The sequence below is a fragment of the Nycticebus coucang genome, chromosome 20 (assembly GCF_027406575.1).
Source record: "Nycticebus coucang isolate mNycCou1 chromosome 20, mNycCou1.pri, whole genome shotgun sequence".
Classification (NCBI taxonomy): Eukaryota; Metazoa; Chordata; class Mammalia; order Primates; family Lorisidae; genus Nycticebus; species Nycticebus coucang.
In genome coordinates, this window is record NC_069799.1 from 16472036 (window position 1) to 16496026 (window position 23991).

Below are 23991 nucleotides of genomic sequence, written 5' to 3' on the forward strand. Positions count from 1 at the left end.
CTCAGAGACATAAAGCAGAGAGGGAAACCATATATATATATATGTATGTATGTGTGCATTATATATATACATACATATATATTTATATGTTATTATTATTATTTGAGGCATATATGTTATTATTATTGAGGCAGAGTTTCAAGCTATCACCCTGGGTAGTGTCGTGGGATCACAGCTCAAGGCAACTCAAATTCTCGGGCTTAAGCAATTCTCTTCCCTCAGCCTCCCAAGCAGCTGGGACTACCGGTACCAGACACAATGCCTGGCTATTCTATTTGTTGTTGCAGTTGTCGTTGTTTTTTTAGCTGGCACAGGTGTGTTCAAACTCTCCACCTTTGGTGTTCATGGACGGCGCCCCACCCACTGAATTATAGAAATATAGGTTAATCCCTCTAGCTTGGGTCAAAATGTTAGGGTATGCTCTTTATGAAATTGCCCAGACCAATGAAACTGGGGTCCATCGTTTAGGCTTGAATGTGGGAACCTTGTATCAATAGAATTTCTCCAGATAAAAGGTGATCTAAGGGTCTGCAACAGAATCACGTCTTGGGCTGGAACTCTTTTCACTCTTTATGACCTGATGATCTCATCTCTGGAAGACCTAAATCTGATTAGCTCATCATCTGACTAAAGTTTGCCTTTTGAATTTAGAAGTCCAGAAAGTTCATGAAAAGTATAAATAATTAGGTCTTTTCCCAAAGTTGGCTTAATTGCCTCTGGGTCTAAGAGGGCAATGGCAGCTACCACCTGTAGATAGTGTGGTTATACTTTAGCAAGGGAGTTAATTTCTTTACTAAGATAAGCTACAGGTTGTAAAACTGGACCCCAGTATTGGGTCAAGACTCCTAAGACAGAAGGTTCCTATAGCTCAGTTGGCAGGGCACTGGCCACATACCCCTAGGATGATGGGTTTGAATACGGTCTGGGCCTGCTAAGCAACAATGACAACTGCAACCAAAAACTAGCTGGGCATTGTGGCCAGTGTCTGAAGTCCCAACTACTTGGGAGACTGAGGCAAGAAATTTGCTTAAGCCCAAGAGTTTGAGGTTTCTGTGAGCTGTGATGCCAGGGTACTCTCCAAAAAAAAAAAAAAAAAAAAACAAAACAAAAAAAAAAAACTTATAGGATGATCTGTAACAGACATTAAATGATTGTATGATGGGAAGATTTAAAGCAGTGGACTGTAAAAGAGTATTTTTCAGCTGTTGGAGTGCCTTACCTGCCTGTAGTTCCCATTCTAGAGTGACCAGGCTCTCTTTGAGCATTTTTAATTAAAGAATAGAAAGGGAGGGTAATTGGTGGGACCACATCTATGGTGCATCTTAGAAGGGTACATGTGAAACTTACTAAATTTAGAATATGTCTTAACACAATAACTAAGAAAATGCCAGGAAGGCTATGTAAACCAGTGTGATGAATATATGTCAAATGGTATGTAAAACCAGTGTATGGTGCCCCATGATTGCATTAATGTACACAGCTATGATTTAATTAAAAAAATGAAAAAAAAAAAAAAAAGAATAGCGTGGTCTAGCTACATCCAGGAATAGAGTCTGCAAAAGCCTGTAATTCCAAAGAAGCCTGGAGAGTTCGAGGTTTGGGTTAAGCCAAAATCGGTTCTATTCTTTCTTTGCTAAAGGCTCTCTTACTGTGTGAAAGTTGGAGGCCCAAATAGTGTACTTCATGTACATATAATTGTGCTTTAGTCTTGAAACCTCTAGCCTTGAAAACTACAATCCACTAGAAAATTTAATAGAGCTTGTGTAGCTTTGTGGCATTCCTCTGTATCTTGTACTCCCAAAAGAGTATCAGTTATGTACTGAACAAGAGTCACTATGGGATGAACAATGACTCAAGTGTTGGGCTAAATCTTGTCCAAACAAGTGAGGGCTGTCTGTAAATTCCTGAGGTTAATTTGGACTAATTGAGCTTATTTTGCTGTTCCCATCTGTCCCTCAGTAGCCCATACTTCTTGGTTAATTTATGTCTCTAATAAGGAAAGAGACAGTAGAAGTACTTGTCCTATATTTATATAAATGGCTGTTCCTGCTTTAGTTAGTATGTCCCTCCTCAGAAGGGGAGCAGGACTTTCAGGCATGATTAGAAAGGCAGGAGACAACAGCCAGTTGTCCCAATTGCAGATTAAAGGCCGAGAGAATTTGGTAACCAGCTTTCAAAACACCCTCTGTATATTCCTTTTTATTTTTATTATCATTATTTTCTTGAGACAGTCTCACAATGTTGCTCTCAGTAGAGTAATGTGGAGTCACAGCTCACAACAACCTCAAACTCTTGGTCTCAAATGACTCTTTTGCCTCAGACGTCTTAGTAATTGGGAGTACAGGTCCATGCCATAGAGCCTTGCTATATATATATATATATATTTTTTTTTTTTTTTTTTCTTTTAGGAGTCCCAGGCTGGGTTTGAAGCCACCAGACCCAGTGAACATGGCCAGCACGCTAACCACTGAGAAAACAGGTGCCCAGTCCCCCTGTATGGAGCATTTAAAATAATCTGGCCCAGGCTGGGTTTGAAGCCACCAAACCCAGTGAACATGGCCAGCACCCTAACCACTGAGGAAACAGGTGCCCAGTCCCCCTGTATGGAGCATTTAAAATAATCTGGCCCTCTAAGGAGTCAGGCAATAAATTGAGTGTTTGCTCACTGCTTCCTTAAGCCATTCAATGTAGGCCAAGAGACTTTCTTTTTGTTCCTGGTAAATGGTAGACAATTTCAAATAACTCATAGACTTTTTTTTTTTTTTTTGGATCAATGTCAACCTTCCAGGATACATGATAGAAAATGTTTACACCTCCAGTCACCTTTTTTCTTAGGTCACATTCAGGATGCTCAAAGGGAAATGTCTTCATGTGGGGTATCTGTTTTTTCCCTCAGAGGAACTACTACTATTAGTATTGGACTTGAACCACAAGTCACCCCACTTTCTAGCCTCATACAAGCCTTCACTTTTCTCATCTAAAGTTAAAATTTGTTTGGTAGTAGCATTACATCTTTCCAAGACAGGCCAAAACTTTGTCCTACATCTCTTCCACTGCATCTCTGTAATAGTGAGGGCATAGTCACAGCAGAGGCCCCTTTCTGAGCCATTTCTTATTCCAGGAATCCAGACATAGGGAAAGGTTCAGTCCTGGTGGGTTCTTGCCTGAGCCTCTAGGAAAACTCAGTGCCTGACAACCTTCTTCCCTAGTGATAGCAACCATTTCAAAAGCTACCACCTGCTCTTAAGATCTGCTGATAGCCTGGCTTTCTCACTGTCTCCTCATCTCCATTCTGGTTATAAAGACTATAAAAATTTGGTTTAACATTCAGATGTGCTTGTGGGGCCTGAGACCTCTTTTTAATTTTTTGAATATCAGCACTAAGTGGAAGACGAAGTGCATTGTCAAGGTGAAAAAGAAAAAAGCTGATGAAGCAGGGCCAGGTAAGAAGCTGCATTACCTGGAAGTGAAGAGAGTGGGAGAGATGTAGGAGTAGTAAGTAATATGCAGCAGGCAGAGGGAATTCAGAATGTCTATGTTCCATTAGCTTATCACGGAAGATGTATATATTTTTCCCTGATAGTGGCACCAAAATGTCAGATATTAGGGGACCAGAGGTGAGGTATGTTTTCCATTTTTTTTGTTCCAAGTGTCAAAGAGTGGCTATTACAACTAAGACAGTAACAAATGAACAGAACGAGCAGATACAAATGTTTAAAAGGGCAAAGTTCATAACAAACTGTGTACTCTACATTCTCAAGTGGAGAAGACCCTGGGATTAGTAAGATGTTTCCCCTTACATGGATTTTCCAATTCTATGTTAAGTGGTGTGGCGATAAAATAGTCATGATTTTTCTTGGAAATGGGAAAACCTTCCAATGTAGAGAGTCCTCCCATTTCTATCCCTGTAATCAATGGACACTATTTGTCATAGTAATTGTAGAGTCTGATAGAACTGGTGTAAATTGTACTATGTTAACAAAAATAGATCATTTGAGCCTACTGTCATCTTACTTGCATGCCCACTCCAAAGTGCCTTTTTTGTGGCCTTGGCCATCTCTCCACATTGTGGCCTCTACCTCTGAGAGTCATTTTTGTAAAACTAACATCAGTTCAGTTTTTGGAAGCCTTGAAATGTCAGCTTTTGTTTTTTCCAAGCCCCCTCTGCTCAATTTGTTCCTGTAAGTATGGACAAGGATCTCCTAGTGTCATCTGCCCCTTCTCTCCTTAGCTCTACCTAACAGGATAAACATAACTTTAAGGCTGTGAGATGTGACTGACGTTTGTAGAGTATTTCTTCCATTTGAATTAGGATTGGGAAACTGAGATATACTTAAAAATATTGTCACACTCTTCACATATGTAGAATTTCTCTATGAATTCTTTTATGTACTGAAATGAGTAGTGGTTATAGGATTTGAAACTTTCCTCTCATTTGTAGGTGATTTCTATTTTATAATTTTTTTATTTATACAATGATTTAAGCACTAAACAGTTGTCAAGCTCTTCATATTTGTAGACTTTCTCTTCAACATGAATTTTATTGTGTACAGAAAACAGTGCATACTGGCATGAGACTATGCCACATCTTCACATTGTTTCCATTTTTCCTCCTATGGTTTTCCTCATGTTTATTAAGACTGAGGACCACTGAAAACCTTTGCCACATTATTGACATTTGGAAGATTTCTCTCCAATACGAATGTTTTTATTTGTAGTAAGGTTTGAGCTCTGTTTAGGTCATTGCCATTCTGTTCACATTTGTAGGATTACTCTCCATATTGAATTCTTCTATGCTTAGCATGCTATGAACACCAGGTAAAGGCACTGCCACAGTCTCCATTTGGAGGGTTTCTCTCCTGTGTGATTTCTTCTATGTACAGTGAGGATTGAATGTGAGTTAGAGTTTGCCACACTGTCCATATTTATAGAGTTTCTTTCCAAAATAAATTCTTAAATATCTAGAAAAGTTCACAAACTAATGAATGTCTATGCCACATTTTGACCCCCATAGATTGTCTTTCAAGAATGAATACTTTGATGTACAGAAAGGGTTGAGTACAGTGTAAATGCTTTGCCACATTCTTCACATTCATAGAGTTTCTCTCCACGAGAAATTCTATGATGTTCACTATGAGTTTAACTAAGGTAAAAGGCTTCAGTGCATTCTTTAAATTTGTAACTTTTATTTCCGAGTGCATTCTTTGATGTACTGAAAGGTTTTAGTCACAGTTAAAGGCTTTCCCACACTCTTCACATTTGTAGGGTTTCTCTCCAGAGTGAATTCTTTGATGTTGAGAAAGGTGTGGGTTGAGCATAAAGAAAAGTGTGCATTGAGCTCAAAGGTTTTGCCACATTCTTCACACTTGTAGGGTTTCTCTCCAGAGTGAATTCTTTGATGTGCAGAGACGCTTGAGGAATTGTTAAAGGCTTTGCCACATTCTTGACATTTGTAGGGTTTCTCTCCAGAGTGAATTCTTTGATGTATAGAAAGGCCTGAGGAATTGTTAAAGGCTTTGCTACAGTCTTGACATTTGTAGGGTTTCTCTCCAGAGTGAATTTTTAGATGTATACAGAGGCTTGCGGAATTGTTAAAGGCTTTGCCACATTCTTTACATTTGTAGGGTTTCTCTCCAGAGTGAATTCTTTGATGTACGGAGGAAAGGTTTGAGTGCCAGTTAAAGGCTTTGCCACATTCTTGACATTTGTAGGGTTTCTGTCCAGAGTGAATTCTTTGATGTACAGAGAGGCTTGAGGAATTTTTAAAGGCTTTGCCACATTCTTGACACTTGTAGGGCTTCTCTCCAGAGTGAATTCTTTGATGTGTGGAAAGGTGTGAGTGCCGGTTAAAGGCTTTGCCACATTTTTGACATTTGTAGGGTTTCTCTCCAGAGTGAATTCTTTGGTGTACAGAAAGGTATGCGTGTTGGTTAAAGGCTTTCCCACATTCTTGACATTTGTAGGGTTTCTCTCCAGAATGAATTCTTTGATGTCTAGAGAGGAGTAAGTGCTGATTAAAGGCTTTGCCACATTCTTCACATTTGTATGGTTTTCCCCCAGAATGAATTCTTTGATGTCCAGAAATGCTTGAGTTCTGTTTAAAAACTTTGCCACAGTCTTGACTTTTGTAGGGTTTCTCTCCAGAATGAATTATTTTATGGCCATAAATATGTGAGTACTGCTTGATAATATTGTCACATTTGTTATAGTTGCAGGGTGTTTCTCCAGTATCAAAAATCTTATGGTTAGGATGCTTTGTACTGTGGCTAAGACATTTGTCATCATTTTTACACTTGTTGAGATTCCATTATGGAGTCTTGAACAAGATTTGAAGACTTGGCTACCTTCTTTTCATTTGTACTGTTTTTCTTCAATATGATTTATCTTATGATCTGTAAAGGGTGAGCAGAGGTTAGAGGCATTCCCATACCTATTACATTTGAAAGTTTTCTCTAAGGTATATATCATTGTATATCTGTTCAGATTTGACAATTATCTGAAGACATTCAAATTACTCAGCCTGAAATAAATAAATAATAAATAAATACATAATATATGTGTTTGAATATAGATATATATTTATAAAATAAAAGGAAAAATCATCAATAATAATACAAATGCAAGAGCCACATAGAAGAAAAAGAAAAGTTTGACATATTTACCCCCACCACAGAATTTATGCCACCTTAATACAGAATCAGAGAAATGGAAGTAAACTCTCAAATCCCAGCTTTGTCCTCAAAAAGAAAAGAGTGACACCTGTGTTCATCCTTCTTCCTTTTTGAGGGTATTTCCAAAGAAAGATTGCTGACTCCCATCAGTGAGAGTGCTGAAAGGAATGGTGCTATAGTATGTAACACAGACTAGGGATGCTGAATTACAAAGTAAAATATTATTATAGCAGCAGAGATACTCCAATGTAACAGAGACATTCAAGTCTAGCAGGTGATAAGAAATTTTTTTTTTCTTTTTTAGCTGGCCGGGGCAGGTTGCAAACTGTCACCCTTGGTGTATGTGGTCTGCACACTACCCACTGAGGTACAGGTGTCACCAATTATAAGACACTCTGAAGAGGATATGTGAAAAATGCTTCCACTAGAAAGTGACCACACATGTCCATAGGTAAAACACTTTCCGACTGTATAGTTCTCCCTTTCTTAGTGCAATGTGTGTTAGAGTGTTGCAGGATGCAGCCATATCACAAAGTTTGTGAAAGGTGGCTTTTCTAATCCTCAAAAATCAATGAAAGCTTATAACATATATAAAATGTTATTGGGGGCGGCGCCTGTGGCTCAGTCAGTAGGGCGCCGGCCCCATATACCGAGGGTGACGGGTTCAAACCTGGCCCCGGCCAAACTGCAACCAAAAAATATCCGGGCGTTGTGGCGGGCGCCTGTAGTCCCAGCTACTCGGGAGGCTGAGGCAGGAGAATCGCTTAAGCCCAGGAGTTGGAGGTTGCTGTGAGCTGTGTGAGGCCACGGCACTCTACCGAGGGCCATAAAGTGAGACTCTGTCTGTACAAAAAAAAAAAAAAAATGTTATTGGGACATAATCCAAATAACAAACAAAAAAAAAAGAAATCTGGAATTAACCATAAAAAATAAAGATGTCTAAATTACCTTAAAACGTTATCTGAATAATGGTATATCCTCCCAAGAGGAATGATACAGAGAACTAAGTAAAATCAGAAAAATGAAATGAAGATATCAAACACAATGAAAATGACTGAGCAGTCTCAAATGTAAGAAAAAAGGTTTAAAGAGCTAGGAGAAAGAAAGAGTCCCATAAAAAGACACACGAAGATCAAGGATTTGAAAGTCATGCACAAAGGTGGCAGATGTGGCTCAGTGGGTAGGGCGCCGGCCCCATACATGGAGGGTAGATGATTCAAAATGGGCCCTGGCCAAACTGCAACAAAAAATAGCCAGGTATTGTGTTGGGCGCCTGTAGTCCCAGATACTCGGGAGGCTGAGGCAAGAGAATCACTTAAGCCCAAGAGCTGGAAGTTGCTGTGAGCTGTGATGTCACAGCACTTTACCAAGGGCGATAAAGTGACACTCTGTCTCTAAAATAATAATAATAATAATTATAATGAAAGTCATGCATAAGAAGAGAATCTTGAAAGCATCAAGAGAAAATCCGGTAAGGATGCTCTGTCAGATTACTAGTGGATTAATCAACACAAAACTTCCACATCAAAAAAGCATTTATGATATAGTCAAAGTGCCAAAAGAAGAAAAACTTGAATGCACATACACAATATCCACTAAAATTGCCCTTCAAAATGAAGAAAAAAGAAATATTTATCAAGATATATAGACGCTGGCAGGGCAAGGTGGCTCAGGTCTGTAATCCCAGCACTGTGGAAGGCCAACACAGGTAGATTGCTTGAACTTATGGGTTTGAGAAGAACAGCCTGAAGAACAGCAAGACACCATCACTACTAAAAATAGAAAATGTGAGTCAAGAGAATCATTGACCACAAGAGTTTGATGATGCTGTGAGCTATGACACCACATTACACTACACAGGGTGACATAGTGATACTCTGTCTCACAAAAAAAAAAAAGAAAAAAAGAAAGAGGGAGGTGCCTGTGGCTCAAAGGGTAAGGCGCGGGGCCCCATATGCCAGAGGTGGTGGGTTCAAACCCAGCCCCAGCCAAAAACTGCAAAAAAATTAAAAAATAAATGAAAAAATAAAAATTATTAATAAAAAAAGAAAGAAAAGAGAAGTCGGCAGTAAACCTCTGGTAATGGGTCTACATGTACAATATAACAAGATGTAATTGTTGACATCAGTAACAAAATCCAGTACAAATGTAAAAAAAAAAATTGTCAATACTAAGTCCTTCTCTTGCAAAAGTTATATAAATAATTGACAGTAATTTCTTCTCTTTCAAAAATCATGTACACACGGCCAGGCGGGGGTGGCTTATGGGTGCAATTCAAGCACTCTTACAGGCTAAGGCAGGTGGATTGCTTGAGCCCCTGAGCTCCAAATCAGCCTGAGCAAAAGCGAGATGCTGTCTCTACAAAAAATAGAAAAACTGAGGCAAGAAGATCGCTTGAAACTAAGAGTTGAAGGTTGCCATAAGCTATGATGATACCATGGCATTCTACTCAGGGTGACAGCTTGAGACTCAGTCTCAAAGAAAAAAAAAATTACATACACATTCACGAACTAAACTTCACAATGAAATGACAGACATTAAATAGAGATAGGGAGGCCAGACTCGGTGTTTCACGCCTTTAATCCCAGGACTCTTGGAGTCCTAGGTGTGTGGATTGCTTGAGCTCCCAGATTCAAGACCAGCCTGAGCAAGAGAGACCCTGTCTATAAAAAAAAAGCTGGGTGTTGTGACAAGCACCTGTAATGTGAGCAACTCCAGAGGCTGAGGCAAGAGGATTATTGCAGTCCAGGACGTTGAGATTGCTTTGAGCTGTGACACCATGGCAGTGAACTGGGGGAAACAAAGTGAGACTCTGTCTCAATAAAATAAAATAAAATAAAATGAGTAAAGATAGGGATTTAAAAAATATAAAATCAAAATTCAACTCTATACTATTAAGTGATACTCATCTTACATATAATGACAAACATGGAATAAAAAATGGCAGGACAGAAAGATGTTTGGCTGGGTGCAGTGGCTCATGGCTGTATTCCCAGCACTCTGGGAGGCCGAGACAGGTGCATAGCTTGATGTCATCGGTTTGAGACCAGCTTGAGCAAAAAGTGAGAGCCATTTTCCACTAAAAATAGAAAAACTAAGGCATGAGAATCCCTTGAGGCCAAAAGTTGGAAGTTGCTGTGAGGTATGGTGTCATGGCACTCTTACCAGAGCAACACCTTCAGACTCTGTCTAAAAAAAAGAAAAGAAAAAAGAGAACAAGAAAGATATTTAATTCAAATATTTATCAAATGAGAACAAAGGAGATTATCATAAGGAGATATGTAGATGTATATAAATGTGTGTGTGTCTATATACAAACACGTGTTAAAACAGAGTCTCACCCTATGGCCTAGGCTAGAGTGCTACAGGATCAGCCTATCTCATAGCAACCTGAAACTCCTAGATTCAAGCAATCCTCCTCAATCAGCCTTCTGAATAGCTGGCACTACAGGTGCCTGCAATGATATTCAGGTGATTTTATCTTCTATTTCTAGTAGACATGGGGTGTTGCTTTGTTCTGACTGGTCTCTCCTGAGCTCAAGACATCCTCTCATCTCAGCCTCTCAGATTGCTAGCATTATAGACATATGCTCCTGAGCTCAGCCAGAGCACAATATATTTTGAGGCAAAACACGTCTTATTTTATAAAATATACTTTAAGTCAAAATGGCCACAAAAGCTAAAGAGTATGAAATAATAATATACGGTCTAATTTGTTAGAAACCTATAACTCATTGTTGTTATTTTGAATATATAAAGTACATAATGAAACAAATGTAGGACAGATACACAACCCTCACATGCATGGTCCAGTAAACAGCTATTTGCACACAGGATAAAATAACCATTGGCCAGCAACCATGAGAAAATGTAGTATTCCTAAAACAAATATAAGAAATATGTAGGGAAACGAACAGAAAGAAAATGAAATTCTGACTAGAAACATGGTTGATTTATACTTAACTTTTGTTTTCAATGTCTTAAAGTATACAAAATTGAATAATGTCATAAAAATTATAATAAAAAAGTATCCCAAAGTAACTCAGAGATAAAAAGGTGATATTATATTTTATATTTTGAATCTCTTTATTTTCACAAAGAAAAATAAGATGGAAAATCTTATAATGAATATTTTGTAAATAAGGATACATTTAGCTGCAACTTTCCATTTTCTTTATACACATATGTCTGGCAAACTTTGGGACACCCTGTATAGGTAAAAACTACAAACAAAATTGACGGAGGTGAGGTGACCTATTTCAAAAAATTAAAAAGAGGCCGGGAGCAGTGGCTCTTGTCTGAATCTTAACATTCTAGGGGGGCAGAACCAGGTAGATGGCAGGAGCTCACTAACTCTTTTCAAAGATCTATAAATGGCCAGCGAGTATTACAAAGAATACCTAAAATACTAATTATTATGCAAATGTGAAGCAGAATCACAATGAAATGTTATATCAGACTCACAGTGAACACTAATAAACTTGTCAAGAATACAGAGAAATTAGAAACTTGTAGAAATGTTGCTGAGAAAAAATGTTGCAGACTCTATTAAAAAGTATGAAAGTTTCTCACAAAACTAAAATTAAAAGTTATTATTTGGCTCTGCACCTGTAGCTCAGCGGCTGGGGTGCCGGCCACATGCACCAGGGCTGGAGGGTTCAAACCTGGCTGGAGCCTGCCAAACAACAATGACAACTACAAAAAAAAAAAAAATAGTCTGGCATTGTGGTGGCCTCCTATAGTTCCAGCTACTTGGGAGGCTTAGGCAAGAGAATCACTTAAGTCAAAGAGTTTGAGGTTACTGTGAGCTGTGATGCCACGGCAATCTACCCAGGGGAAGATAGTGAGACTTTGTCTGAAAAAACAATTAATATATAAATAAAAGATATTATTTCATCCAGCAACCCCACGTCTGGTTATATAGCCAAAATATGCACTGCAGATTGAGGAAGATACACATTCTCACTCACATACATCACAGCATTATTCATAAAAGCCAAGACATGGCCGGGTGCAGTCACCCACATATCCAATCCTAGCATTTTAGGAAGATGAGGCAGGAGGATAGCTGGAGCACAGGAGTTCAAGAACAGGCTAAGCAACAGTGAGACCCCGTTTCTACTAAAAGAAGAGTCATATAGCCAGGAATGTGGTGGCCAACTCTAGTTCCTGCTATTTGGAAGGGTGAGGCAGGATTGCTTGAATCCACGTTGTTGGAAGTTGTTCTAAGCTGGGATGAGGCTACAGCATTCTAGCCCAGGCAACAGAGTATGTCCCCATCTCACACAAAAATTCTCTTTTATAGATAACTACAATGTTCCTCTGTGACTGTGGACTGATCCAAAGAGGGTATTTTTTTTTTTTGACACAAAGTCTCACTTTTCTCACCCTTGGTAGAGGGCCATGGCATGATTGCTGACAGCAATCTCAAATTTTTGGGCTTAAGAGATTTTCTTGCCTCAGCCTCTTAAGTAGCTGGGACTACAGGCACCTGCCACAATGCCGGGCTAAATTTTTGTTGTTGAAATTGTAGTTGTCATTGTTGTTTAGCAGGCCTAGGCCAGATTTGAACCTGCCGCCCTTCATGTATATGGCCAGTGCCCTAACCACTGAACTACAAGTGCCAAGCCCGTGTATTTTTTGGTAATATTAGTTAACATTTTGTTGTATGAGAACAGGTATACTGAACATTTTATGCACCATCTGGCAATAAAATTTCATGAAAAATGTCCAATATATTAAGACGAAATACTTAATAAAGAAAATGTTAATAAACATTTGAAAACAGTAAAGATAACTTTTATTATGTTATTAATATATTCTTATTTTTACAAAACCTGAAAAGTTTTAACACACCCTTTAGAAACAATCAAAAAACATTTATAAATAAAATAAAAATATTAACTTTGTAAAATATGATAAATCGTAGTATTTAGAATAAGCATTTGGGAAAAATTAATATATCATTTAGATATATGTTGAGGAAAGTGATGACAATCTGCGGATTTCTGTTTGCCCTGGATAAACTAGAGCTTTCTTTTTTTTTGCAGTTTTTGGCCGGGGCTGGGTTTGAACCCACCACCTCCGGCATATGGGGCCAGTGCTCTACTCTTTTGAGCCACAGGCGCCGCCCTAAACTACAGCTTTCAAGTGAGCCTTTTAATAAATCTGGAATTCCTACTCAGTCTCTAAATTACTTGTTAAATAAGTTGAAATTCTAACACATAGTTCTGAATATTTAAACCTAAAGATACAGAAAACTGAACACAGAATAAAACGGACTGTGTATGGACACACACACAAACGTTGTGTATATATACACACAGAAATACAGACAGTAAAATCAGCAAGACGGTAGAATTCAAGTCCCATGTTCACATATTCCTCTCAAGGGAGCCACCTATAGAAAAAAATGCTTGTGACAGCCCAGCATACTGACTCACACCTGTCATCTCACCTACTTAGAGGCTGAGGTGACAGGATCACTTCAGTCCAGGAGTTTGACACCAGCCTAGGCAATACAGTGAGTCGCCATTTCAAAATAAGTGATGTTATGAGAGCTTTAGAATCCAGGGAAGAAGTTAGGAAATCCTCCTAATGCCCTTAAGGAGGGTCACTCAGAGAAGGCTGACCCTCATTCAGTCGGCAAACTAGAGGATCCCTGGTCTTGGTTACTGACTGGAGAATGGCGTGCTCACCTTTGTTCCACTGAGAATTCTTAAGGGAGAATGTGGGCCTCTCCAACTTTTCAAAGACATGATGTGGGAGTGGTGCTACCCATCCAGAGACCTGGAGGGAAATGTTCACTCATGACCATGGAGACAGGCCTGGAGACCTTGACACTTTGTGTCTGTGTGTATATGTTATTTGTGTGTGTGGATATATGTATGGACTATTTTTTGTGTGTATATATACACAATATTTCTGTGTGTGTACATATACGCATATATATACACACAAATAGTATATATGTATGCACACCCACACATTAGCACCTCCATAAGGGGCCATCTCCCTACATTGACCATCTCTTCAACTTGACCTGATTTTCATAGAGCAGACATACACCACATGTGGGTATTGGTATAGCAGGCCTAGTTCCTTATGCTAATCACCTCTGCGTGTAGACAAGTTTGTTACAGTTCATTAAGTGGTCAACTTGTAGAGGTTCTGCTGTGTGTGTTTGTGTTTGTGTGTGTGTGTGTGCATGAATAAGTATACCCTAAGCCAGAAACAGTTATAAAGTGAGAATTATATTTGAACAACAGAGACACTAGTGTATCCTCAGGAATATTCTAAACTCCCAAATGATGTAATATAATTAAGAAATGTGGCAGATGGTTGTGGGGGAAAATACCTCTAATACTAACCCTCAGAGAGGGTAAGGCAAATACAATACTTGAGCTCAGGAGTTCGAGACCACCTTGAGCAAGAGGGAAACACCAACTCTACTAAAAATTGCAAAACTAGCCAAACGTAGTGGAGGGCACCTGTTCCCAGCTACTCAGGAGGCTGAGACAAGGGCATTCCCTTGAGCCCAAATGTTTAATGTTGTGAGCTATAATGCCATGACACATGACTTTGTCTCAAAAATAAAACCAAAAAAATGAATTGAGGGTGTAGATCCTTTTAAATATATTAAGGTTGACAAAGGCTGGGTGCTGTGGCTCAGGCCTATAATCCTAGCACTGTGGAAGGCTGACGCAGGTAGATTGCTTGAACTCATAATTCTGAGACCAGCCTGAGCAAAAGCGAAATCTTGTCACTACTAAAAATAGAAAAACATCAATTGAGCCCGAGGTGGAGTGCTATGAGGCCATGGTACTCTACCCAGGGTGACAGCTTGAGACTCTGTCTCCCCCCAAAAAAAAAAGGTGGCAAATTACTGCACATATAAATTAAATTATTTATCACAGTCCTAATAAAAACAAAAATTTGAAGCAAAAGAACATTAGATTTCTTTCTATTTGGGGAGATTCTTAGTGTCCTGATAAAATGACTATAATTTTTTCAGAATCTTATTTGAAACCTTCATAGCATAAAAAAGTACAAATCATAAAACTTACAGCAGTATTTGTGGTGTTCCTGGGATTTCTGAAGCAAATACTAACATCACCACCTCACTCACATATTTTGGATATGATGTTAAAGAAAAAGAAACTTCGGTTGTGCTCATAGCTCAGTGGGTAGTTTTGGCAGGTTCGAATATGAACGGGCCAGCAAAAACAACAAGGACAACTGCAACAAAATAGACTGGTGTTGTCGCAGGCACCTGTAGTAGTCCCCGCAACTCGAGAGGCTGAGGCAAGAGAATCACTTAAGACCAAGGGTTTGACATTGCTGTGAGCTGTGATGCCATAGCACTCTATCCAGGGAGACAGCTTGGGACTCTGTCTCCAAAAAAAAAAAGAAAAGAAAGAAAAAATTTTATTCAGGCACAGTTTCATTCTGTTGTTCAGACTACAGTGTCATAAAATCAGCTTAACTCACAGCAACCTCAAACTCCTAAATTGTAGCAATTCTCCATCCTCACCCCTACCACCAGCCCCCAGTAGGTGGGATAAAATGCAACCACTACAATGCCTGGATACTTTTTCTCTTTTTAGTAGTGATGGGGTGTCAATCTTGTTTAGGTTGGTCTCACACTTCGGAGCTCAAGCAATAGTCCCACCTTGAGTCCCAGAGAGCTAGAATTAGAGGTGTGAGCCACCATACACAGCATAAAGAATATTAAAAAAAAAAAGTCACAGGTATACTAAAAATATACACATATTTCATGTCCATAAAAGCAATGGAAGAGCACTCACATCCTGCACTCACATGTAAACCATAGGAAGTTCTCTCATTCTCACTGTAACCTAGAAGGAGTATCAGTGAAAAGTAAAGTCTTTGTGTAAATTAAAACAAAGAACAGGCATAGTGGCTCACAACTATATACCTAGCACTCTGGGAAGCCAAGGAGGGAGAACTGCTCACAAGTTCGAGACTAGCCTAAGTAAGAATAACAACTCCCCTTTAATTTAATTTTTAATGCTAAAATTAAAAAGAAACATTAGCCAGGCAATGTAGAGAAACCTGTAGTCCCAGCTATTGGGGGGCTGAGATATAAAAGTCACTTGACACCAGAAGTTTAAGGTTGCTCTGAGCTAGGCTGATGTCATGACACTCTAGTGTGAGACAAGAGAGTGAGACTATCAAAAACAAAATAATAATGAAAAAGAAAAAATAAAAACAAGAAGACAGATGTCTTAATGTAAGAATAAGGGAAAGAAACCCAGGCTTCTCAGAAATTATTTCTGATTAAGCTGAGCTTCCCTAATCACACTGTATTGTGGGGTTTCCTCCCAGAACTTGGACCTGTATTACCAGCTGACCAGTATTACCTTCTCCACTCACTCCAACCTACCTGGGTGCTTGAGTAGTGTGGGCTGTGTCTTCACCTTCCAGTGTTCTTTGCTTTGCTCCAGACAGGTGATGAGGTCTGGCTTAGAGACAGCAAGATCTGTTTTATTAGAAAAAAAAAATTGGGATTCTTCAATTGGCAATCTACTGCCTTGGTGAAGTAGAAAAGGGTTTTAGAAGATCCTGAAATAATAATCCCAAACAGATTTCCTTGCAGAAACTTCAGAATCTTTTTTTTTTTTTTTTTTGTACAGACAGAGTCTCACTTTATGGCCCTCAGTAGAGTGCCATGGCCTCACACAGCTCACAGAAACCTCCAACTCCTGGGCTTAAGCGATTCTCTTGCCTCAGCCTCCCAAGTAGCTGGGACTACAGGCGCCCTCACAACACCCAGCTATTTTTGGTTGCAGTTTGGCCGGGCCGGGTTTGAACCCACCACCCTCGGTATATGGGGCCGGCGCCTTACCGACTGAGCCACAGGTGCCACCCGAAACTTCAGAATCTTTAAAAAGTATTTAAAGTTGGAACATTCCTAACTCCTCCACTACCAAAACTACTGAAATCAAATACGGTGCTAGAAATCAGACTTAAAGGTATGAGTAACAATCCAGGCCATGAAATTTCTAAAATTTTTATTGATCTAGTGAAGGATATAAATCAGCTCAAAAAAAGGTAAGATTAATGACAAAATAAAACAATTACAATTTTTCTTTTCTATACCTAGATATCCTAAAGTTTTGTATAGAAACAAGAACCTGATACTCAGTCAATGAATAAACTGAATAAAAACCTTCTACACAGAGAGAATATGAATTGCTTAGTGTAGACCTGGAGCTCTGAATATAAGTTGTCCTTACCCAGGAAGACCAGGTTTCTGTACGTCTCTAACATGACTTCCCGATTCAAATGCTGCTGAGCAGGGTCCAGGCAGGCCCACTCATCCATAGAGAATTCAACAGACACGTCCTTGAATGTCAACACTCCCTGAAAAAACAACCATATTTACAAAGAAAACACGGGCATAGAGAATTTAACTTTTTTTTTTTCTTTTTTGAGACAGTCTCAAGCTGTCACCCTGGGTAAAGTGCTATGGCGTCACAGCTCACAGCAATTTTAAACTCTTGGGCTTAAGTGATTTTCTTGCCTCAGTCTCCTAGCTGGGACTACAGGCACCCTCTACAATGCCCAGCTATTGTTTTTGTTGCTGTTATCATTGTTGTTTAGCAGGCCCAGGCCGGGTTTGAACCCACCAACCTGGGTGTATGTGGCTGGTGCCTTAACCACTGTGCTACAGGCACCAAGCCATGAATTTCACTTTTAGTTAAGTGAGTGAAGAGAACATGTGCTGACTATAAGAGTAAATACAATTACCTAATAAGTATAGAAGGAATATATTCCCTCATGTGTTGTCTAACACTCAGGAAAAACACTCAGGAAAGAGGATGGACTGACATCCACAAAACTGGGGTACACATCAGACATTTTTGGTTGATACAGTAGAAACAAAAGGCCACCAATACCGGTATGTAGAATTTTATGCTTTATTTACATTACACATTATAATCTGTGTAAATTTTTTATATGACAATGTCATGGTGAGATAAATGGTAACTCTAATGTTTTAATGTGTACAAGAAAGAATTGGAGATCTTGAAAAAATGTAGATTGTTATTCAGACGGTATGGGGTGAAGATTCTATTTCTAAATTTCCAACAAGCTCAATAGGAATGACAATGCTTCAGTCCCATAATGGTATTATGTTAAACATGCAGTGAACTGCAGACACTAAATTTACCCCAGTGATTCCTGAACCGGTAAACAAAGATGACAACCTTTACTTTTTCCAAAGAAAGGTATATTAAAGAGAATCTAAGAAGAAAGGTGTGCTTTCTCAATAAATTTTTTGACCTGTTCACATTAGTTGATGATCTCCCCAAGTTCTTATTAACAATACAGAAGATATACTGAACCTTACAATGGAATATCTGTCAATGAACACTATAACTGCCTTGGTGCCTATAGCTCAGTGGCTAGGGTGCCAGCCACATACACCAGAGCCGCCAGGTTCAAAGCCCACCAGGGCCTGTCAAAGAATAATGACGACTACAAACAAAAAAGAGCTGGGCGTTGTGGCAGGCGCCTGTAGTTCCAGCTACTTTGGAGGCTGATGGAAGAAAATCACTTGAGCCATGGAGTTTGAGGTTGCCGTGTGCTGTGCTTCCATGACACTATACCCAGGGCGACAGCTTGAGACTCTGCCTAAAAACAAAACAAAGAAAAAAAAAAAAAACAAGAACACCGTAACTGAGTGAATAAAATTAATACGAACTGCAACAGGATAAATTAGTATCATGTGCTGATTCACAAGTACAAACCAAACATCTGCACTGTGATAGTACTGGCCAGAAAAAATAAATCATAATCTGATAAAAACAGATGAGAAAAATCCAGTTTGGGCAAAGTTCCAGTTACAGAAATCTGCCATGTCTTCTAATCTCTAATTCTGTCTTTAAATAGTCTTCTTTACCATCCCACAAAGTAACTCTGTTCTAATTATTCTGTTTTTGAGAACTTTGAACCCCTTATCCTGATTTCTGAAAAGTGGGTTTTTGAGATTGAGAGGCATTAGACCAGTGTTCTCAATCTTCCTGATGCCATAGCCCTTTAATACAGTTCCTATGGGTTGCAATCCACAGATTTAGAACTGCTGCAGTAGACAAAAATAAAAATGGCATTGTGTAAGACAGGGATCTCGGGTGGTAAATTTTCTCTTGAAACAGAATGGTTTATTTACAAAAGTGATAAGGGCGGCACCTGTGGCTCAAAGGGATAAGGTGCTGGCCCCATATGCCAGAGGTTGTGAGTTCAAACCCAGCCCTGGCCAAAAACTGCAAAAAAAAAAAAAAAAAAGAAAAGAAAGAAAAAGAAAGTGATAAGGCAGGGCAACCCAGGAGATTTATAATGTTTGTAGATTGTCTGTGCAGGTTAAATGAACCTCATAAAAGGGAATTTGTAAAGGAATTCACATGTGATCCAGTTCACTATGTAATTTCTATAAAATCTTTTGGCTTGTAATCTTGCTTGAACAAATATTTGAAGCCTTTGACAAACCTTTCAAAATCAAAACTCTAAATTTGGTCTTTTTGATATATCAAGGCCACTGAAATCTGAGAAAGACATATTAGGCTTAACTGGTTAGTTAAAAATGTATAGGAAACATTATCAAATATGAAATGGTGACTAATTTTCTGTGGCTTACATTTATGTTTTTTCCAATATTGTAAAATATTGGTCTGCCTTAGTGTATATTGTCAGTAACAATTTTAATTCAACTCAGAAAGAATTTTTATTAATGCCTGAGTCCAAACTTTGGACCTCAAAAGAAATATTAGGAGATGCTGATGAATTATCTCAAATTCAAATTTCTGATGTCTTTGGAAATTAAATAGCTTTGGGCCAAAAGCAAACTAACTGCTACAACTTTAATTAGAAAGGTCACATGTCCATGAATATTGCTAACCTAACTTTAAACAGAACAGAAATTATTTACCTAGAATGGGGCTGATTTGTTAAGGCTTTTTGTTTGAAATATTGCTGATCCTCTCTGTATTCTGTTTTCCAGAAGTCACAAAAGCCATTTTCTGTCTCTTCAGCTATTTGTAGCTTTCAACAACGTATGTATTTATAGCCAGAATTTGAAACATTTTTTCTCTCTTCTTGATTTTTCCAGAGTTTGAAAGCCATTTGTAAGTATTCTTAATTTCTGACAATAAAGTTATTTGTGTAAGTTCAATAAGTAATTCTTGGGCAAAGAGTATAGAATTATATATAGTAGTTATATTTGCTCTGAAACTTTGAGGCTCAACAAAGGTCACCTGTTGGCTACACTGGAAAATTTGTGCAGTGTTAAACGTTATCTGCTGTATCTGTACAGGTACCTCAGGAAAATTAGAACCTGAATGAGAATTTCCCAGTAAATGGTATGAGTGTAACATAACCTCATAAGTGGCCTTACACACAAATGATGCTCAAAAACATTCACTTGAAGTTTCCAGAACTTTGGATCAGTTCTGTATAGACTCTTAAAATTAGGTATTATCTTAAGAACTGTGCTAAGTCTGTAACCAGGAATACTAATGTCTTCATTGCGTAAATCTTAGTCTTGAAATCCAGAACTTGTATATGTTTGTAGTTAAGTGGTAAATGGTTTCATGCTCTTACACTGAACTCAACCTTGACTTTGTCCCTATCAGTGTAAGGGAGCCAGAAGGCCACAAATGTATGCAAGGTGGCTGAGTCATGCAGAAGCCAGATGAAAGCCCTGAGAATTTCTGTGACAGACTGTGTGAAACATACAGACTGCCAAACCATTTTATGACATTAACTAAGGGGGAAGAGACTGAATTGAGCACAGAGAAGCCATAGATAGAGTAACAAGAAAGATCTCCTCTTGGGCAATTAACCATGTTTTGCTTAGTCTTTTGTGTCAGCACATCCTTTCTCTCTGGGGGTTCAAGGGGATCAAGGGGATCAAGTCTAAGTCAAAGATCAGAACCTTGTCCCTCTCAAACCAAGGTAGAAGGGTCTTTACACCATCATCTTGACCACATGCATGGCAATAAAGGTGGAATGAATCCTTGCCTGGATTCATCACAGATGGCTGAAGCAAGCTTCACTGCCCCATAGAAAGTAAAGGTAACTTTCTAGACATTCAAGATGCACTGGTCCAGCCACATACTGGGATCCAGCTAGTTTACACGCAGATGAAGCCTAAGGAAACTCCTCCCAGGGTTTGTCTTAATTGGACTTTGAGAATAAAGGAGGAGGGATGTAATCTGTGTACAACACCACTGAGACAGGACAAAGGGTGACTTGTTTACAGCTTCTATAAATGCAAAGTCACCCAGGAGGGAGCTTGTGCTCATAATCAGATACAGTACTCTATGTGTAACATAGGGAAAAATCAAAACTCATACATATATTTTCCTACCACCATGGTACAATTAAGGCCTAGGAAGAGAACCTGAGAGGAGTCACAGTCCCTGAAATCTGAATGCTGGTCCAGACCAGAGAAATAGGAAAGTCCACCCAGGACTCTAAAGCTTACTGCCTGTAGCGCCATGTGAGGGTGCTACAGCAGAAGGAACGAGGCACAAAACTATAGGACAGATCAGAGATGCTTCTAAATACTTCTTTGCCTTAGATTTTGTAGAAAAGTTATGCAAAGTCGAATGTGAAAAGTTATTAATACCAACTCCTGAAGAAGCAAGCTGTTATTGAGAACCAAATTAACATATATATGGAGTTCCAAAAGGGAGGAATGAGAGAGGATACCTGGGAAGGGTGATGTCTAGGAGAACAGGTCTCATGAAGGAGACCACAGGATACATCTGCAGAGTCCTCTCCATGTTGACTCAGCTCTTGGGAATTTGTAGTCTTAATTTCCCAGAACTTGGAAATTTCCACTTCTGTGAAATCCTGTACTTCTATGGGAACTGGAACAGAATCTTCTGCTTGATTCAAACTGACCAATGAGAAAAATACCTGAGGCATGGAACTTTTTGACTGAAGATGAAAAGGGGAAGACCAAGCCAGTCGGAGAATGTGACCATTTTGAAATCTTCTATGCCTTAATCCATGCCAGCTGAAATAAAGCCCTTCCTCTTATAAACATGGTGTTTTGGTGCTTTTTCTCTCCATTGGGCCTTATCTTCCTGCAATAATTTCTCTAAATAAAATCTTATTTTTGATCCTGAATCTCTCACTAAACACTAATGTGTCCCAGAAATGAAAACTGAGGCTGATATTTCCTTTTTTTTTGTTTTTTGTTAGAGGCTGTTATTAAAAACAATTAATGTCCGGGTGGTGCCCGTAGCTCAAGGAGTAGGGTGTCGGCCCCATATACCAGAGGTGGTGGGTTCAAACTCAAGCCCAGTCAAAAAAAAACTGCAAAATAAAGAAAAAAAGAATTAAAGTCTGAATGGTTTAGCTGCTTACATGCAGGGTACACTAAAAGACTATTTTCAAGCTGAAAGGCATTCATTTACTCCCAGAGAGGCTTCATCCCCATATTTCAGGCTATCCACTGTGTTAGGTAATTGCCCCAGAAAAGACCCTCCCCCAGAAAGGCTTTCCCTGACTGACTGACCAAGACTAGATATCTCACTCTTAAAGTTACAGCTACCAGCTGAAAATTTCAAACTTATGGCCTGCCCCTGATGGCTCTTTCCACCAGAGCAGTAACCCTTTATTGGCTATTCTACCATCCGGTCACCATTCTGAGACTTCCCCTAACCGAGCTTATATAAAGGTGCACTGCTTCCTTTACTCTCTCTTGCATGCATTCTCTCTGTCTCTCCTCTCTCTTTTCTCTCTCTCTCTTCTTTTCTATCCTCTTTGATGCTGCTCTGCAGCATCCCTCCCTCACCAATAAAGACCTTTCATACAAGCCTTGGTCTGTGAGATCTCTGCTGGTCGAATGCACCCCTTACACCTGGTGTCAGAAGAGGGATATAATTAGGAAATGCTCCCAGGGATAGCTTTCACGCCTCCCACCGGGTTTTAGCTCGTGGGGACTCCCTATCCTCTTCTTGCACTCCTGGCACTCACCACCGCATCGGCTTATGTCCATCCGCCAAAACACTCTAACCAGCACCCAACACCGGCCTCATCCAGACTTGGTGAGTACTCCCATGGGAGTGAGTTTTCCCCAATTGTGGGCTAGATGGCTTACATTTCTGGTGATTCGGTCGTTTCGAGACTTGAGTTACCTATTCCCATTGACCTTGCCTGGCTTAGCCCAGAGCTTCCACGCCTCACACGAAAATTCCTGGTGCCAGGTCTCAAGCTCTCCTCGGCCCCAAGGGTCTGACACTGATCTGGGGTACAGTGATGACTGCCTTGGAGTGTGTCCTCATGTTCACAGCCAACAACAAAACAGCAGAGACATCCACCTTTTGTCCTGGTCCTCACATGATTCTGCTCAGGCTTTATTCCTGCGATGATCGCCATGGGTGCAAGCCATTGTATCCCACCTAACTCCCCCTTAGGGTACTTACTATGCCACATGGTAGATTTAAGAAACTCTCTACCCAGGTTTAGCCACTTTATTCTTCTGTAATTCAAGACTTATATAACTATTGTGAGCACCTTGGCAAATGCAGAGGTCCCCTATGTTCAGGGCTTCTCTTATCTTAGAACCAAACCTAATTTATATTCGGGTGATTCCAAAATTTCTATAACAAAGAACTCTTCTACTCTCAATCTCACTAAACCAAACCTATTCGACCTGGCAAATGAACCTCCACCACACTGGCAAGTGGCCACCGATTCAGTAACCAGAGTAATTCCAGTTCTGGCTTTGCCACATTCGGCTCCTCCCTCAACCACAATTGCCTCCAAACTCTGTCCCTCCTACTTCCCCATCAACCAATCTGAGCTTGTCTTCTAACTCCTCCCCTCCAACTAGCCTTCAGAGTTCTTCCGTGTTTCTCTCAGTCCACTGCCGGCTGCTCCAAGAAACACTTCTGGACCTCTTTACTCCTCTCTTCCTCCAGCTCTTCCATATAATGATCCTACAGTGCCACCATGTAAAAATGTAGACAAATTACAAACTAATTCTACTACATCCATTACTCACCCTTCACTTCCTTCCAACCCCCTCACTTGCTCCTGTTCCCATCGGTTTTCAGAATTAGAGGAACTTTCAGCTCCCTCTCACTGCCTGGCTCCGCTCTGCAAGGTAGCTAGAGTCAATGATATAATCCCTATTTATATTCCTTTCCCATGACTAAACTCACACACCTTAAGGCTAGGCTAAGTTCCCTTTACTTCTAATCCTTCTCATTTTATTCAAGAGTTTCAATTTATTACTATATTACTATCAACTTACCTAGCATAATATTTCTATTATTTTAAC

General features: G+C 39.5%; 1 protein-coding gene across 2 annotated transcripts; it reads right to left on the reverse strand.

Annotated features, from left to right (window-relative positions):
- Nucleotides 1-6236: 6236 nt before the first annotated feature.
- Nucleotides 6237-21916, reverse strand: LOC128572881 (zinc finger protein 479-like). 2 transcript variants are annotated; one of them, XM_053573009.1, is made up of 4 exons: nt 21408-21916; nt 16931-17057; nt 16078-16173; nt 6237-6392 (listed from the first exon to the last, which is right to left on the reverse strand). In XM_053573009.1, the coding sequence occupies exons 1-4, from the start codon at nt 21624-21626 to the stop codon at nt 6352-6354; spliced, it is 483 nt and encodes a 160-aa protein (XP_053428984.1). In that variant the 5' UTR covers nt 21627-21916; the 3' UTR covers nt 6237-6351. The 2 variants fall into 2 exon arrangements, with proteins under 2 accessions (XP_053428984.1, XP_053428985.1); XM_053573010.1 differs by lacking the exon at nt 6237-6392 and adding an exon at nt 7438-7514.
- Nucleotides 21917-23991: the final 2075 nt, after the last annotated feature.